This window comes from Sprattus sprattus (genome assembly GCF_963457725.1).
Source record: "Sprattus sprattus genome assembly, chromosome: 3".
Lineage (NCBI taxonomy): Eukaryota > Metazoa > Chordata > Actinopteri > Clupeiformes > Clupeidae > Sprattus > Sprattus sprattus.
Window position 1 is genome coordinate 7,132,220 of NC_137922.1, and position 18,819 is coordinate 7,151,038.

Sequence of the window (18,819 nt, forward strand, 5' to 3'; positions counted from 1 at the left end):
ACGATAGATGAGGTTCAACCAAGTTCAACTGTCGAATGTCACGCTTTGCTGTTAGGGGAAGGCCGCCGAAAGCATTACTGTTGCCGCAATTTTGTCACTAGTTGGCATGCAAATGCAATAACAGTACTAGAGTACACACACGACACTAGCTGTCTAGCGATATCGTTTTATTTTGTCTACGTAAGTAGATACACAGCTACATAGCTAGTCTGGTTGCTGATATTGTTGGCTAGGTAGGCTAGCTAATATTAGCCATTGGCGACCAGCAAGGAAACAAAAATGAGCTCCACTAACGTAATTCAGGTGACAAATGTGTCTCCAAGCACAACCTCTGAACAGATGAGAACACTCTTTGGATTCCTGGGGAATATCGAAGAGTTGAAGCTGTTTCCACCTGAGTGAGTATTTTAGAACCACACTTTATTTGGTTGACGGAAGACATAGCTTGCTAGCAGTGATTGAGTGCTAACGTCAGTTTGCCTATCTAGCTAACCCAGCCGTCATAGCTGACTTTAAATGGGTGATGTTGATTCGGAGGAATTGCCCGCAGTGATCTCATTAACAGTTAACGTTACTTTGCTAGCGACCATAAACGATGACCCATTACAACGTTGAAACCTGGCGTTTATTATTGTTAATACAGGTGTAAACTAACTTAGATTTATGTATCGATACCAGTTGTACTTCAGAAGTCAGTCACTGACACTAAGCAGACGTCAATGTAAGCAATCTGTCTTCAGCCTGTGTTGTCGATCGCCAAAAACTTTCATTATCGCTGGTTTTAGATTTTTGTACCAGCCCTTGACACTAGTTGTCCAGTCTTGGCTTGGCTTACCAGTTATAATAGTTACATAGCCTGCTTGCAAGTTACTCTGCCTGTGCCCTAACGTTAGATCTGCATAGGTGACACAGTTACTAATAACTTTTGCTATTGAGTAATACACGTTGTACATGAAATAACGCCATTTGGAGATTGATAAAGGTAAGTTAGTTAGCTGTCTTAATCTGGCTACCTAGCAATGGTCATATCTGTTTAGGTTGTTATGAGGGTATTTTGCTGTCTTAATTTTCAAGGTATATTAATGAGTGCATCGAGAAACTTTCCTGACACTACTTGGGAGTAACGCTAGGTCATTGAGTGAAGGTTGTAGCCTGCTGATAATATAAATTGAAAGTTGAAAAAGGGTAGTTTTGGTGCGACGGCAAAGAGCTAACATATGTATTTTGTGCTTTTGCTGTTTTTCACCTGTCGAATAAATCTGGCTGCACGTCATAACTGCAGTTAAGGTAGGACGTCCAAGACCCCCTGGGCCCCTGGGACATCATTGGCCAAACCAAGACAGCTTGACTGGGGATTCAATTATTTGCTTTTGGTTGTTGAATGTCTAGTGTATCCCAAGTACAGTAGACAACAAAGTAGTTTATGAAATTATTCCTTGCATTCATATATTTTACACAGCCTTGTTTTAAAACCTCTTGTTTGAGTTACCGGAAATACTGAAGAACCTTGTGTGTATTTCTTGCAAAAGCTTTTATATTTTCTTCCAGTGATTCTCCCTTGCCTGTGACTTCACGTGTCTGTTTTGTAAAGTTCCTCGAGTCTGAATCGGTTGGCGTATCCCAGCACTTGACTAACACAGTCTTCGTGGACAGAGCCTTGATTGTCGTCCCATTTGCTGAAGGTAGGTGTTTCTCTTGACGTGGCTGACTAGATTTGTGTCAAAAAAATGCATGCTGGGAGTGGGACTCCAATCATAACTTGTATTCTGTCTATTCCAAATATTGCACTTTGTGAGGATCAAAACTAGCCTTGGTAATACCAAAGCATCTTGATTGTCTTAAAGTAACACTATGCAACAATTTGACACTTTTTAAGGTATGGTTTTATAGGCAACTAGTTATGGTACCATCCTCAAATTCATTTTGATAGCAAATGGTCATGTGAAGGACAGATAAACACCTGTGTCTTTCCCACTAGCCATCCAGGATATGCCCTATGTAGTTCTGTATACCGGGCTGGAACACCCTGTACAAATGGAAGAAAAGCTTTCTCAGTGACATTGCCAGCTATACTGCCAAAAGACACCAGTTAGTGTGTTGGCAAGCTTCTATCAGTGTCAACTGGGCTGTTGGTGGGGGTGCAAAGTTTTTGCATGCCTTTTAGGTAGTTAGCTTGCTAGTATTGGAACAGAACTCCTTTATTGCTGCTTTAATCTCCCTTGTACGTCACTTTGGATAAAAGCATCTGCTAAATGTTATGTTAATGTTATGTAAATGTAATATCACTTAGTAGGGCGTTGGTGAAAACACTATATTGTGTCAAATGTTTGGTCTAAATGGGGCCGAAGAAGAAAGGCAGGAGAGAGACAGAGCCCCTGGCTCCCACAAACAGAGCGTCTCACCCCTTGTTGCATTTTATACCCTGTCCTCAACTGTTTCTCTTTTTTTTCATTTGTGTGTGATATTTGTAGCAGACAAGAAAATTGAGTCCCCAATTGTGGCCACTGAGGATTGTAAAACTTAAAGGGTGGCATACCTTCAACTCAGACGTTATCTTGTAGTAAATAGGCATTCTTTCTCTGCTTCATCACATCATGAAGACTAAGCGATCAGATCATTATGGCATCCTACCAGCTTAGAGTTGGACAGGTTGCACGTAGAGGTTGAGAGGCACACAAGCATAATCTTTCATACTCAGAAGAAAAGACTCATTTGTTTTATATCTCCATAATAAGTTGAAGAGCATGCACAACTACACTAATTGTGTGGTGTTAGGATCAGGTGAAACGAATCTCTGCATGTTTGTAATGCTGTTCTCTTGGACGAGGTTGGTATTAAGATGATAACCCTCCAGGCTCCCCCGGGGACATTAGTCTGAAAGCATTTCTGCAGTAGTTTGGATTTGTTTCATCTGCATAGCTATTTCTGTCTTCTCTCACGCCCTGTAATATCTGCACTAATAAAGAGAACGAGACTATGGGCAAAGCATTGTAAATGCAGTGGAATGTTTGAAGTGATCCTCTCCACATGATCCAGAGGCGTGGACACAGCGAAAGAAAGATGTTCTTAACGGTGGTTTTCTTTTTGTGTTGTTGTGTTTTACAGTTCTTTTGCCTGGTTCTGCCGGTCCTAAATACCTGGCCCGCGCAGAAAATACCACCCAACCGTTTTGTCTGCAGCTTGTCCTGTTTCTCAAGTGTTCTCTGTCTTTGTTGTGTTCTTCACACACAAAAAAACAAACAAAAAAAAACTAAAAAATATTTAAATTAAATTGATTTCAGATCTCACATACAACCACGGATCTCATTCAACTCACAGAACGTCCATGTTTTTGTTCACCTCTTCTGCTGTCTTTTCTCTTTAGCACATGGTCCACACTGTAATGTCAGTTAGAGGGCTTTTGCTGGCCTTGATTGCTTAGACTCAAGGCAGTGCCATGCTTTTACTTAAAAAATAATAATAATAAAAAATAAATACCAAGCAGTTGAGTGTTTGGGGCTGTAAAGAGTGTCTGTTTTTCCTTTTTTTTGTATGTTAGTACTGGCAACATTTAAACCAGCAAAAGCCCAATACATAATAATAAGTCTTATGTCTCTCTGTTATGGTAAGTTTTAGCCTATAGTCATGCATTTTGAATTTGCTGTGTTACTCCGAAGTTATAAACCCTGTTTTGTCTATCTTGATGTGTTTGTGTGCTTTGTAGCGAAGCAGCCGACGCGAATCGCTTGTTCATAAAACATCTTATGAAACTTGAGAGCACATCCCACTGGACAGCCGGCTGTGCTTGCTTTCATTTGGTTCATGACTTAAAAAAACAAGTTCAGGTGATAACATCTTGGCAGTGTGTTTAGTGACATTTTGTGTAGTACTATGCAATCGTACTGTTTATCAGGGACCCAGTTTTGAACTCAGAGCAAATGTGTAAATGTGTAGAACCTGTCTGAGGAGACCCTTTTTGCGGGTCTGTGTGTGTGTGTGTGTGTGTGTGTGTGTCTGTCTTTATAACCAACAAGTTCAGGGGTGTGTGTTAATTCTTTCTCTTATGGTTCCCTTTAGGCGTGATTCCTGACGAATCGAAAGCTCTGTCACTTCTAGCACCAGCCAATGCTGTCGCAGGATTACTACCAGGAGGAGGGCTCTTGCCCACTCCAAACCCAATGGCATCAGTGAGTCTGAAATGGTTTATACGTATTTATCTGTTCATCTAAACCCAATTACCCCGATCCATATATTTGATGCAGTTGTACTTGAGCCTGAGTTAGCTTAGCGCTTTGTTAGCTTACTTCCTGCAAGGTCTCATGGGATATCTGTGCTGCAGATGGGAGGAGTTCCTCTGGGCGGTCTCGGAGGCCCCAACATGGACACCATGGCCGCTCTAGGAATGCCTGGGCCCAACATGAACCCCCAGGTAAAAAAAACACTTGGTGCTGAATGTTGCAATGTATGGGCTTTGATATTTTGTAATTCAACATTCTTTTAATCCTAGTGACCTGTCATTCAATCAACATATAAAATCCATCTCTAAATCAGCCTTTTACCATTTAAAAAAACATTTCAAAACTAAGAGGTTTCATGTCACAGGCTGATCTTGAAAAACTTGTCCATGCATTCATTTCCAGCAGAATTGACTATTGTAATAGTCTTTTCACTGGACTCCCCAAAAAGCATATTAAAAAGCTCCAGCTAATACAAAATGCGGCTGCTAGAGTTCTTACCAAAACCAGGAGAACAGAACATATAACTCCAATACTGAAATCTCTTCACTGGCTTCCAGTTAGCCACAGAATTGAATTTAAAGTGATGCTACTTGTTTTTAAGTCCATGCATGGGTTTGGACCTTTATATTTTAAGGACATGCTCCAGCCGTATGTACCTCCCAGACCCCTCCGATCCCAGGATAGAATCTTGTTGGTGGCCCCTACTGTTAAAACTAAACAAGATCAAGCAGCCTTCAGTTATTATGCAGTAAAACTTTGGAATCTACTACCAGACCACATCAAAACTGCCCCCACCATAGACAGTTTCAAGACAAGACTAAAAACAAACCTATTCTCTTTAGCCTATATGTGAAATTCTCTATTTATTACGGTATGCTGCTTCTTAGTGCTGCTAATCATAATGTCTCTTACCTGCAATTTATTGATTTTAATGTTTTATTTATTTATTTATTTTCATAATTATTTTTATTTTATTTTTTATTTTTATTTAAGTTTCTTTTACTGTGTTTCAATTTAAATGTTATTACTGTTTGTTTATGTAAAGCACATTGAATTGCATAATGTACGAAATGTGCTCTATAAATAAATTTGCCTTGCCTTGCCTTGCCTTGCCTAATCCTGTAAACACCCAACTCCCTGTGTACATGTTCTCCCTATGTGTATTGTTTTTTATGATTCATGTATGAATGTTTGTGAGTTAAGTGTATAAGCTACTGGATGACCTTAATTTCCCTCTGGATTAATAAAGTATCTATCTATCTGTTTATCATTTAGACCATAGTTAAGTGTTTCTTGTTAAGCATACATACAGGTAACAGTGTTTTCCTTTCTGTTTTGACTGATGGACTGAACAGTGTGCAGCTCAAACATTATACTGTGACTTACTTTAATTTCATGTGTTTCCAGTCCCTATCAGCTGAGCAGCTTTTGAAGCTGATGACATCTGTGGATCCTAAGTAAGTAATACAAGTCTGATAACCTCAAACAGCAGTACCATTCACTTTATAACACTGTCATTCAGTTGTTTAACCATTATTCAGTAGTTTAATTATTCTCTCTGAACTGCCCAGGTTAAATCAAATGGCAGCTGGATTGAATATGAACCCTGGTCTGAAGGCCGATGCAGCAAACAAGGAGATCGAGGAGGCCATGAAGAGGGTCAGGGAAGCACAGTCGTTGATCTCCGCCGCCATTGAGCCTGGAAGTGAGTTGGTCTTTCGTTTGGTGGTTTGTCTCGAGAGCTAATTAAGAAAGTCGATACCACTTTACAATCAGACTCCATTATAAATGGTTTATAAATAGGCTATTAATTAGGTTGTAAACTCTTTATACGTCATTATTAAGCCCCTATAAATGCCTGGAAGTGAGTTGGTCTTTCGTTTGGTGGTTTGTCTCGAGAGCTAATTAAGAAAGTCCTGTCTGGGTCTGAAAGGGTGTTTGGGCATTTATGTAAGAGTGTGTAATTTCTTGATTGTAAAGTATATTCTTGAGGGTATCTTTGTGATGTGTTGAAAAATCAGACATCATTGCTTTCAATTGAGCGTAAAAACAAAAGCCATCTTCACTTGCAGACAAGAAAGAGGACAAACGGAAACATTCTAGATCCAGGTCAAGGTCACGACGGAGGAGGTCTCGTTCTCGTTCAAGACACAGGTAACTGTTGTCCTAATACAACCCTGTTCAAGTTTGAAGGCCATATAGAATAGAATAAAAAAAGCAAAGCCTTTATTATCATTGTATTTGCATACAACCAAATGTGCTTGTGTTCCTGCCATGAGTCGAGCCGTATTGTCCCATCACAGGCGCTCCAAGAGCAGGTCGCGGCGGCGGTCCCGCTCCAGGAGCAGGAGGAAGTCCAAGAGTCCCAGGAGGAGGAGGTCTCACTCGAAGGACCGGGGCAGACGATCTTACAGCAGGTCCAGGTGGGTTCCCTTCAGGGGTGGTCCATCTGACCAGGCCACTTCTGTGGATAAGTCATTTGACTGCAGTCAGTGAGTAATTAGTGTGCTTATTTTGTATGTTTATAATGTTTATTTGTTGTTTATTTAGGGAATGAGTTCATAAACTGTCAAACTTAAAAAAATAAATAAAAAAAAAGCGCAAAAATACATTTTAATGATATGTACTCATATTAAAAATATTCCCTTCTGGTTGTAAAGTAATAGCACAACTCTGGTGAAATGTCCTTTTGGAGGATGCTGTCAGATCTTAAATCTTAATGCACTCACTCACTCCTTTAGGGACAGAAGGAAAGATGAAAAGGTTCGCAAGCGCTCTAAAACTCCACCGAAGAGCTACAGCAGCGGACGGCGATCTCGGAGCATCAGTCGGTAAGGGAACAGACTATCTCACTTCTGCACTTCTGTCAGTTTTATGCCAGGACCATTAACAAGAGGGTTTCTTAGACAGAGGGACCTTTCCATAACAGGACCTTCTTCTCAATGTCTGTAGTCCTGTAAGAAAATTGCCTATTTATTCTTCCTTCAGACATTTTTGTTTATTTTTGGAAGGAAAGTTAAAAATAAATATATAATAAAAAAAATCACGGAAAAAATCTTACCAAATCCATTTCTGTTTTGTTGTTGTTTGTTTTGTTTTGAAATCTCACTTCCTTTGAAGAATTGTGAGGTTATGATTTCTTAACTATTTGTAGTTAACTAGCATTTTGAGAAATATGTGTGGAGATAATCCTTAGGAAACATTCTGTAAGATCCTAGGCCTTTGAAAAGTAGGTCACAGTTCAGCCTCTCCTGACATCCCGCAATCGTTTGTTTTCCCTACAGAAGACGGCACAGGAAGAGCCGCAGCATCTCCCGATCACCCAAAAAGTCTCGATCGCCAAGGAGGAAGCTGTCCAGGTCCCCGTCACCCAGAAGGTAAGCAGAAATCCTGGACTAGGTGGGTCACAAGATACCGTTGACATCACGTGTTCCAGTGGCTCATCTGCTGGAGTAAATGTGGTGGTAACGGTACTGAGACCATTGGTTCAATACTACCCAGAGAGGGCACATACTTAGGTAATATAGTATTAGAATATTAGAATAGGTAAACTCTACCACATTGAATACTATATTATAATACTATGTTCACTTCTTCTCTTTGTAACCTCAGTTCTTAGAAGGTACAGAGTGAGACACAGCTCGTATATGGGCAACTAGATGCATGCATCTCAGTCACTGAAACGCCTACAATGAAGCCTTTAGGCAGGTAACTATTGGACAGGAGGGAGGAGCCTAACTGGTCATGACCCAGCTCGAATATGGGTCCTGGAATGGGATAAAAAATATGAGGGTTATAAAATAATCTGCTTATCGCCTCCTGAAACCAAGTACACAAACAACAAGCCTACTCGCCAATAGGCCCTTATCGCGAAACACGCTGTGCAAACGATGGTGCAGTGACACCCAACAATAAAAAAAGCAAGAACGTATGAGAATTGGACCAATGAGCAGCTAAACAGATCTGCTTTATATCTAAGACATGAAATAATGCCCACGAGGTCGCCATAGAGTGGGCGTGGACCTGTGGCAGGCTTACACCTTTCCTCTCATAAGAGGCCTCTATAACTGCACAATCCAGTGTGAAAGATGTTGTTTTGTCAAAGACTGACCCTGTGCGGGTTGAGCAAAGCATACAAACAGTTGGGTCAGATGATCTGAACTCCCTTGGCCTGTCCATGCAAGTACATAAAGCCCATACTGGACATAAGCCGTGCGTCTTCTGACCTCATCAAAGGAAATCGGAGTGAGGGTAGACAGAACCTAGTTTGATATATCCGGAAGGGTTAGCTGCGTCACAACCTCAGGCACAAACACAGGGTAAGTCCCTGGAAGAGTGAACTGAGTGCATAAGGGACTCGCTGAGAGCTGAGCTTTTGCAAGAGCCAGAAGCAGTGCCCCTTTATATGAGAGGAATATGATATCCACTTTGTGCAAGAGCTGAAAAAGGTGATCGCAGAGAGCACCCAGCACCCGGGAGAGATCCCTAAACACTGTGAGGTGATTGCAGAGCACCAGGGAGAGATCCCTAAACACTGTGAGGTGATCGCAGAGAGCACCCAGCACCCGGGAGAGATCCCTAAACACTGTGAGGTGATTGCAGAGCACCAGGGAGAGATCCCTAAACACTGTGAGGTGATCGCAGAGAGCACCCAGCACCAGGGAGAGATCCCTAAACACTGTGAGGTGATTGCAGAGCACCAGGGAGAGATCCCTAAACACTGTGAGGTGATCGCAGAGAGCACCAAGGAGAGATCCCTAAAGACTGTGAGGTGATCGCAGAGAGCACCCAGCACCAGGGAGAGATCCCTAAACACTGTGAGGTGATTGCAGAGCACCAGGTAGAGATCCCTAAACACTGTGAGGTGATCGCAGAGAGCACCCAGCACCAGGGAGAGATCCCTAAACACTGTGAGGTGATTGCAGAGCACCAGGGAGAGATCCCTAAACACTGTGAGGTAATCACAGAGAGCACCAAGGAGAGATCCCTAAACACTGTGAGGTGATCGCAGAGAGCACCCAGCACCAGGGAGAGATCCCTAAACACTGTGAGGTGATTGCAGAGCACCAGGGAGAGATCCCTAAACACTGTGAGGTGATTGCAGAGCACCAGGGAGAGATCCCTAAACACTGTGAGGTGATTGCAGAGCACCCGGGAGAGATCCCTAAACACTGTGAGGTGATTGCAGAGCACCCGGGAGAGATCCCTAAACACTGTGAGGTGATCACAGAGCACCCAGCACCAGGGAGAGATCCCTAAACACTGTGAGGTGATCACAGAGAGCACCCAGCACCAGGGAGAGATCCCTAAAGACTGTGAGGCTTGCCTGAGACGCAGTACCCCTCTTAGAAAACGAGTGGCCAAAGCACGTGTACCAGGGGACACATTGAAACCTACATGACGATTAGAAACGGCCACTAGGTAACTCCTTTAATGTGGAATGCTCTCTGCAAAAAGTGCCTGTAGAAAAGACAGAATCGCTGCAATTGAACACTGAATGGGCATCAGCCTCTTGGTGAAGCACCACGACTCAAATCTCTTCCAATTAAGTCTGGATGAATATGAAGTGGAAGATTCTCCACACCATTGAATAGTGGCAACAACAGTTGGATCAAAACCCTCAGATCTCAGTTTATCTTCTTCAGGAGGAAGGCCCACCCACAGCTCTGGTCTGGGAAGAAATCTCTCCTGTCGTCTGCAAGAACAGGACCGCAAATCTTTTTGACAACCTCACGGTGGAGAGACTATTCTGCCCACTGGTTCAGACACCCTGGTGCTCGCTTTGGGTGTGAAGCCTCCAGGAGGTACAACACCTGTGGTGTTATCGTCACACACCACAACATGAATTCCCCTCAGATATAACAGGAAGAGAGAAGCACCGCATACAACGCGAGAGTTTATTTGAAAACAATCTCACAGGTGACCACGCTCGCTTCACTGTTCGTCCCTCAAAAACCGCTCCCCAATCTATAGGTGATGCGTCTGTTGTCACTACCCTGCACATCATAACGTTTCCCATGGGGAGGAAGGATTGGGAGTCTGCCAGGTGCACAGGCCAGAGAGAAGCGCTGCATGATCATGACTCGTCCTGCAAGGTGAGCGTTGTGTCAGGGACCAATCCTTCATGTGCAGCATGGCCAGGGGAATCAGGGCAATCGTAGAGGCCATAACACCGAGGAGGCGAAGACAGTCGAGGAACGAATTGTGTGTCCCCTTCGGAAAAGAGACAGACAAAAAAATGAAGGTCTGGATCAGCCCTCTGTCAGGGAAGCTCTGCAGGACAGGGAGTCCAACTTCAGCCTCAGGATCATAATGTGTGCAGGAGCAAACCCTGCTCCTTTGGATATTAACAGTGAAGCCCAGTCAAACATCTGCTGAGAGCACAGAGCCTGTGTCTTGCACTCAGCTGAGAGCGGGTGCAAGAAGCTAGCCATCTGTGGGGTTCAGTATCCTCAGCGCTGCCTTTCTGAGAGGACACGGGCCCTCTGTGACTTGTGTTAATGTGTGCAGAGCCAGCACAGGGCTACAGGGAAGGGACTGATACTCTTATGTCATGCCTACGAAAGCAAAGCGGAGGAACCGTTTGTGTCTTTGACATTCACTGTGGTAAACCAGTTTCTTTGGCGTATGGAGGTCAACATCTGACAATGTGTTACCATTTTGAAGGTATAGTGGCTTGTGACGGCCTTGTTGAGGGCTCTAGCGTCTTTTTCAGCCGATGACGTAGGGGTCATAAATGCATGGCTGGGGTTCTGCTGATGGGACTGTTTTTTTTTTTTTTTCCGCAGTTGAGAATTAGATGCATGTATGCAAGTCGCTGAAACACCAACCATCAAGTCTTAAGGCAGGACACGACTGGGCAGGGGATGAGCCTAACTCCACCCTCGCCATGAGCTCAATAACCCACTGCCCATCGTCCTTCCTCACTAGCGATGACAATTGATACGATTTGAACGATTCCGTTTCATGCTTATCGATTCTCTTACCGAATATTTTTGGGCAAGAAAATAAAAAGTACACAGGTTTATTTACATATTCTTTTATATAATATTCTCTGAATCGATGATGCACATCATATACAGTATAATGTATACATTTACATGTTTGAAATAACCTAAAACAAACTTAAGAAAAGGTCAACAAAATCTCAAAGTGGGGTCCAGAGACCCATAGCCTAGGGATCCTTTTCCATTTAATATCCTCCCTCCGTATAGAAGGTGCCTGCTTTGGGGCATGGGACGAATTACCCCCCCCCCCCCCCCCCCCCCCAAAAAAAGGGGATGTTTTCTGTCAAATTGCAGTTTGTAACGTCTGTGTATAGTGCCATTTGTTTCATTGTGTTAACCAGCTTTCACTATTTGTTTATGTCAGTTTTATTTTCAGTTTAAGGTAAAACAGCACTGTAATTAGCATGCTGCAACAAATTAGACCAGGAAGAGATCCCTATTTGATAAGATTCTTTTCCAGGCTCCCCCATCTAAAGTAATTTTTGAGTTTAGATTTTTTTTATTACAAACATTGTATGGAACCCATTACCAAATCATTCATACATTCTGTTACTTATGGCTGTAATTATAGTCAAAACAAATATTCTTTTTCTTTGGCACCCCATCAAGGAAAAGGATCCCTAGGCTATGGGTCTCTGGACCCCACTTTGAGATTTTGTTGACCTTTTCTTAAGTTTATTTTTGGTTATTTCAAACATGTAAATGTATACATTATACTGTATATGATGTGCATCATCGATTCAGAGAATATTATATAAAAGAATATGTAAATAAACCTGTGTGCTTTTTATTTTCTTGCCCAAAACTAATCGGTAAGAGAATCGATAAGCAGGAAACGGAATCGTTCAAATCGTATCAATTGTCATCGCTAGTGAGGAAGGACGATGGGCAGTGGGTTATTGAGCTCATGGCGAGGGTGGAGTTAGGCTCATCCCCTGCCAAGTCGTGTCCTGCCTAAAGACTTGATGGTTGGTGTTTCAGCGACTTGCATACATGCATCTAGTTCTCCATTTATGAGCGTTGTCTCACAAGTGACAGAAGGGGAACTATACTGTAAAATGCTCTGGGTTAAAAACATCTGCTAACTGTGTAAATGTACTCCATCCAGCGTGACCTCTCCGACCTTTGTGTTGTGTTGTACTCAGGCACAAGAAAGAGAAGAAGAAGGACAAGGACCGTGAGCGGGAGCGAGACAGGAAGGAGGACGGAGACCGCAGCCGGGACAAACGGGATCGCTCGCCCAGCAAGAAGAAGAGCAGAGACAAGGACAAGGAGAGGGACAAGGACAGGGACAGGGACAAGGACAAGGACAAAGATAGAGAGCGCAAGTCCGACAGTGAGAAAGGGGACGTGAAGGTAATGCAACGTGAGTGGCCGCGCGTCACTCAGTGTGTTTTTTTAAACGTGCCTGGCCTTGCAGTCACCAAGAGATAGTATGTTCTATGTTCTTTTGATGCTTTTGAACCGTTTATCAGAGATTTGTATCACATATGGTACGTACAAACGTTTATAAGCATAATGTGGCCTAGGACTGCATCTTTGTTCTTTCTTTCATGTGTTTTTGTGCATATTTTTTACATTCGTCAGAGCTTCACAAAGATAAACAAATGCAAAAATATTTTGAATAATTGAAACAATAATGGTCTTTTATTAGCCTCTCCGAATACCAACTTGCTCAAAAAACACCTTTTTAATAATTTGCCTCTAGGACCTGTAAAAGTATGTCTTTTTCTGGTTGCTAGGTGACCAGAGATTATGATGAAGAAGAGCAGGGTTACGACAGCAACAAAGAGGAGGAGGAAGAGCAGGACAAAGGCTCTGACTCGGCTCACTCGCCCCAATCCCAGGAGCCCTTGCAGGAAAATCAAGAGGAGGAGGATGAGGAGGAGGATGCAGCCAAGGGTTCCGGGGGCTCCAGCGAAGACCAGCAGGACGAGGACATGGAGATGAGCGACTGAAAGCCACAATCACCATGACAACCACCCCATACCCCCCTTTTACCATGCACCCAGACCCACCCCATTCTCAACAATTACTGGAGGAATTGTCAGGTATCCCTGTCGTCTTCTTGAATACCATATCATGCGCTTTTGGGATTTTTAAAGCCAGTGATCTCATCTTCCCTCATTACAGAGGAAGGATGCCATACTGTTCTACTGTACATCTGATTAGTAAGTTACCTTATAGCATGTTCAAAACGATTTGCGTATTTGTATATATGAGGATGAATTAAAAACAGTTGTGGTACAGAAGAAATCCAATTGAGTTTATAAATGGTTAAGGACGAGGGTGTGTGTATCCATGCTTGCTTTGTGTAGTAGAAAAGGGGCCTGTGTTAATCAAGACTGAATGTGTTTCTACGGTATTCAGCCTATTAAGACTATTAAAGAAAAGTGTACAATGGGACAAGTAACAGGTAATTGACTCCAGACATTCTAGTTGATTGCTAAACTTTCTTTGGTAGAATGTAGAATGATCTGGATTTTTCTCTGACGGAATCTTTTTTTCTTTTCCTCCTTCCATTTCCTGTTTGTAAAAATGGTTGTTAATTAGGAAGCACTTATTGCAACATGTTTTACCATGAAATTAAAAAAAAAAAAAATTCAAATGACATTGGTTTCCTCTTTTTACGGTGCCATTTACCAGGCGCCTCTTGTGATTGCCACTTTTATCCAGGCTTTACAGTGCTGCCCTACACATTAACAATAATCTGTAGCTAATGCAAAACCAGTTACCTGAAAATACTTTATGCTTTTCCTTAGAAACAGCACTTAACTCATCTTCAACATTAGAATACAACAAGTGTGCTTTAAACATCAAGAAAAACACAAACAAAACAAATCTCAGTTGCGACTCATTCCACATCGAATACTGAAAAAAAAGAACAGGAGGGGGAGTCTTATTTTTCCTTAGTTGCGTGAACATTTTTATTAAGTACAAGTTCTTATGAAAAAGTGGCAGGAGGAGTGTGTGTATACAACTTGTGTGTACAGTGCGGCCAGCCTGCTGTGTGATGCGTGGTGTGTGTGTGTGTGGCCCTGGCAGCTGGAGAAAGGCGCAAGCCAAGGCCTGTGAAGCTCAAAGCCACAGCACTAACTAACCAGCCCAGAGGCCACTGGCTGCAGCGCCAGATGTGAGCTGAACTCGGTCCAGGGCCAGTGAGGCGGGGTGTATAAAGCGCACAGGTGGGCCACCATAGAGGAAAGCTAGCAATTCAAATTATTATTATTGTTATTTTTTTTTTACTTTTCTCAAAGTATTTGGCTCACTAACCTGTAGTGAGACGACATAGCAATAGCTGTTACATATGAAACAGGTGAAGGTAAAAAGTTTAATGAATGTGCGGGTTGGGGGAAATGGTTCAGCGGCAGCAGAGGGTATTAAGATGTGAGTTTCGCTGGTGCTTCAACAGTGTATCCCAAAGCATTCAGCAAAAGCATGTTTGTGTTGATAATACAGTCCCGGCACCCGATACACTACTGTTAAATCTCTTAAAACACTTCATGTTAGCTTTACAGACGTAAGCATTACAGTTTCATTCAAAGTTGTTATTCTCCATGAACTATGCTGGCATCCATCTGACACTGAAGTAAACACAGTTAATAGACGTGACTTAGAAACCTCACTCCCCACAGATCCACCTGACTGCTCAGTAAGCGACTGTCAGGATGCAGTTCCCACCAGAGCCTCCAGGTTATGAATCCCACAGTGCCTTTGCATGGGAAAGGGGACATTAAACAATGCGTAACACACACATACGCGCTGCAGCAGGGAAGAATTTGCAGTACGAAACAGAAGTCTTTACTCTTGGGTACCTCATGAGGCAATCCTGGGTACATTTGTGCAGAGAGTGAGGGACAATAAAAAAGCAGGGCTTCCACATACCAACTGGTTTAGGACATCAAGGAGTCGGTTTTCCAAATGAAGCAACCTTTAATAAACCTTAAGGGGTGTTGCTTAGTTTCAGAGGAAATTAAAGAGAATAAAAGCATATTTTAAAGGATTTCCAGGACTGCTCCCTAGTGATTGAGGGAGATATAAAATGTCTAAAGTAGTCTAGGGAGAATACAACCCTTGTATGAAAAGCAGCAACAACAGCAGCAGCAGACACAACCACCTGCTGGGCCAACATGCTTCGGTACCCTTGGCATAAAGAGCACAGTCACCAACCCTCACGAAAAAGATCAGTCCCCGCTCTTTTAATAACACAAAGAAGACAAACGGTAAGGGAGGGAGGGGAGGAGCTGGAGGGGGGGGGGGGGGCGGGGAAGAGAGGCATTTAACACAAACAAAAAAGGCTTTCCCTTATCTGTAGAAATTCTATTTACATTACATGTCATGACGCTATTCCATCATTCATTCTGGCCCATATACAGACATCTTCTTGAAAATGTACAACCCCTTAGTTGAGTTTTCTGTCCTTTAAAGTGTATCCTACTATTCGTAACACAGTCTTACAAAAAGTATATAAGAAACCAAAAAACAAAGGCTTACATGAATCCTTTCTAATGCCGTCTCTGCTCACGTCTAAGGTGGCGAACACCACGTCAGCAGTTAAAAAAAACCCTCACTTTTCCATGGCATTGTGTTTCAAACACACACCGTACTGAATGTACCGTCACCATTTAATAGGTCCGTTGGAGAGCACCGACTGGTTGCCGACTGACACTCGGCACAGTGCTCCGCTATGTAGTGCATTAGGATGGTGCCAGAGTCTATGCTGCCACACACACACACACACACACACACACACACACACACACACACACACACACACACACCACTACCTTCTTGCACCAAGCTGTGGGGCAGTGTTTGTTTGCTTGTTTTGTTCCATGTACAGTTATCAATTTCAGTGCTTCGCTACAGGTCAGTTCAACACATTCCCTTTTCCGATCAAACATTACATACAGCACGTCCATAATATACAAAAAAGCTCCCTTTGTTAATTCACCACGTTAAGAACGCGACCCCACCAATGCCCTTCTGTGAGTCCATACGCAGTAGGAGTTCGAGATGCCGCTCGCTCGCTCGCTCTCTCTCTCTCTGTGTTGTTGGGGCCACAGGTTCAAAGGTCAGGAAAGCGGCTGGGATCCTCTTTGAACTCGTTGGGTATGGTGAAGATGGAGTCCTCAAACTCGTCGTAGCGGAACTCCTGAAACGTCACTGTCGCTGTGATGGTGGGAAACACAGGGATGTCTGCGGGCAGAGAAAGCACAGGTGTTGACAACACAGTGGGGAAAGGACCATAGAGACTGCAAAAACAAATGCCCTCCTTCCTATATCTATGGTAAATACATGTTGGAGTATTTTTTTTTTTTTTTCCCTACCCCCTTCTCTCCCCTTCTACTGGCCTGAGCTACCTATGACAAAGAATACCACCAACATTGTTGTGTGGCAATAAAGTTTTATCTTATCTTATCTTATCTTATGTTAGCAGATAATGAGCTCTAGAAGAGAGTCCTGTTAGGGACACTGAGGAAACTGGGACACTGCAGTCCTCATCTCTGCCAACATAGTCGGGGCTGATAATAGAGAATACAGATTCAATTGTGGCGTTGCAGGGTGGCATTCTTTCCCAAAATGAGTATCTGTACTCTGCCAACCTCAGCAAACTCTCAGCTCATTTGATTGTTTCTCACTCTCTCATTTCATTGGTTGGTTGAAGCACTAATCTACTACACTCATATCAGGGTTAACTCAATACAATCATTTCCTGACACAAAACAGTCACACTTTACAATATTATAATATCACAATAATAGTTACTGCTATGTTCCCCCAAAAAGCTTCACACAAAGTGAAATATATTCTCAAACCTACTCACAATCACAAATATTCACATAATTCATACATTCATGAATCCAAACATGATCCACACGACAATGCCACGACTAGAAATGTGAACTGTCAGAATGACACACCGTCCCAACATGGTGCGGTTATGCTGTGGCAGGACCTGCACTTACTCTGGAGACTATGACACACAGCCAGTCTATAATTAGCTCACTGGTTGCTCACAGCCTGTGCTCATCGAAGATGGTTCTGTGGAACCAAATAGCGGGAACTATACATGAAGCGTTACTGATTGTGAAAGTATTACTGGGCGGCTCACACTTACAAGGTGAAATAATCTTCATTAGATGCATTCAAAGATTATTTTCAAGTGACCTCTTATCAGTTCAGCTCACTTTTGATGTTCGTCCTTTTATTTTAAAATAGATTCAAACATTCAAAAACAATATTTTTCTCATACTGTCCAATAACGTCGTCATAAAGCAATAACGGTTGTATAACGAGATTGCGTCATCATGTAACACAGGAAACGGCCTGAACTCCAACAAGGCATTTGGGGCAGCTGAGAAAAGTGGTTTCTGTGGGAGAGTTACTCTGCCGTGTACTTTGGACTTCATAATTGTACAAATAAGAGTGTTTACGCGCACAATAAAACTATAAATCACACTTAAGGAAATGGGTAAACCGGAAAAGCATAATAGGTCCTCTTAAAGGAATACCGCTATATCACACATCTAGACCACTGGAAAGAGGCCTCTTCTCTTTCCAAGACAAAACGCCTTTTCGTTTTTCAAACACTGTATAATGAATGAAATGTTGTTAAACAACGACAAGAACAGAAATAAAACACAAACAAATAAACACATTGCACTCAGATAAACACACCTTAAACTCAGACCTACCTAGTTTAACAGGGAACCCAGGAGGAAGTTTCATTTGGACAAACTCTCTGAGTTTATTAAAGTGCTTGAAGGGGGCAACCACTTCCAGAATGTTTAACAGCCTGAAAGACACAAACAAACACACACACACACACACACACACACACACACACACACACACACACTGCAGTCAGAGGAGCAGAAACCAGGATCTCATCAGCAATCAGCACTAATGTCAATGATACACCCAACACTGTGGTTATATAACATTTATCTTTAATGAATAATTATTATTACTATATATTAAAGTTAGTGTAGATCACTGGTACTGATCAGAGGGTACTTACGAGTCGATACCCAGGGGGAAGTCTTGACTCATGGCTACTGTTGCCTTGAAGTTCTTCTTGCTCTCTTTACACACCAGCTCTCTGCCAAGGTGAGGCGCTCTGAAACACCAAACAGACGCAGGAAGGAAGGAGAGAGGAGTTACTGACTGACACTGCTGTTGGCAGGTGATTGACAGGTCTAGTGAGGTCACGCAGGACAGATCTGGCAAGTCAGTGCTGGGGGGCGATTCATACCACCCTCACTCTTTACAGCACAGCACAAAGCTCCATCATCCTGAGCTTTTCGCTGTGATAAAGCATAGCAATGCTACTTGATCAGGAAGCCATGAGATGACATGTTACTGGCTACTCGGATACAGTCCCACTGTAGAACGAGCGCATTTGCAATCCTGGGGGTCCTCACATTCAGGCTGAAGCTTTCCATTTAACTAGTTGAAGTCAGCAGTGCACACATGATCAGGAGTAGGCTGCCACAAAACGGAAAACATTTCATTTCTAACTACGCAATCCCTTCATAAACAGTAAATCCTTCATGTTGAAAGAGCACATTCGCGCTGTCAAATCAAGGACA

The 18,819-nt window shown here is 42.8% G+C and overlaps 2 protein-coding genes across 4 annotated transcripts in view; one reads left to right on the top strand and one right to left on the bottom strand.

The window, feature by feature from the left end:
* Window positions 1–36: 36 nt before the first annotated feature.
* LOC308362102 (uncharacterized protein) lies at window positions 37–13,823 on the top strand. 2 transcript variants are annotated; one of them, XM_080834594.1, is made up of 12 exons: window positions 37–398; window positions 1,549–1,682; window positions 4,057–4,166; window positions 4,319–4,408; window positions 5,625–5,674; window positions 5,789–5,922; window positions 6,290–6,371; window positions 6,521–6,640; window positions 6,959–7,048; window positions 7,502–7,594; window positions 12,370–12,580; window positions 12,967–13,823. In XM_080834594.1, the coding sequence occupies exons 1-12, from the start codon at window positions 280–282 to the stop codon at window positions 13,180–13,182; spliced, it is 1,449 nt and encodes a 482-aa protein (XP_080690720.1). In that variant the 5' UTR covers window positions 37–279; the 3' UTR covers window positions 13,183–13,823. The 2 variants fall into 2 exon arrangements, with proteins under 2 accessions (XP_080690720.1, XP_080690721.1); XM_080834595.1 differs by lacking the exons at window positions 37–398; window positions 1,549–1,682 and adding an exon at window positions 1,692–3,824.
* Window positions 13,824–14,203: 380 nt separating this feature from the next.
* Window positions 14,204–18,819, bottom strand: part of LOC308363117 (ankyrin repeat domain-containing protein 13C-like) — a 46,105-nt gene continuing 41,489 nt past the window's right edge. The window contains exons 11-14 of one of the 2 annotated variants that reach the window (XR_013968595.1): window positions 18,249–18,347; window positions 17,923–18,023; window positions 16,179–16,423; window positions 14,204–14,936 (exon numbers count right to left, since the gene is read on the bottom strand). Coding sequence is in view for 1 of the 2 variants with exons in the window: in XM_080835895.1 (XP_080692021.1) it covers window positions 16,293–16,423; window positions 17,923–18,023; window positions 18,249–18,347 (331 nt within the window). In the remaining variant the exon portion in view is untranslated. Of the gene's footprint in view, window positions 14,937–15,497; window positions 16,424–17,922; window positions 18,024–18,248; window positions 18,348–18,819 lie in introns of those variants that run through there. The other variant, XM_080835895.1, reaches the window with a different exon arrangement.

Coding starts and splice junctions, on each gene's coding strand:
- LOC308362102 (XM_080834594.1), top strand. CDS start 280: ATGAGCTCCACTAACGTAATTCAGGTGACAAATGTGTCTCCAAGCACA. Junction 399..1,548: donor TTGAAGCTGTTTCCACCTGA/GTGAGTATTTTA, acceptor ATTTTCTTCCAG/TGATTCTCCCTTGCCTGTGA. Junction 5,675..5,788: donor ATGACATCTGTGGATCCTAA/GTAAGTAATACA, acceptor TGAACTGCCCAG/GTTAAATCAAATGGCAGCTG.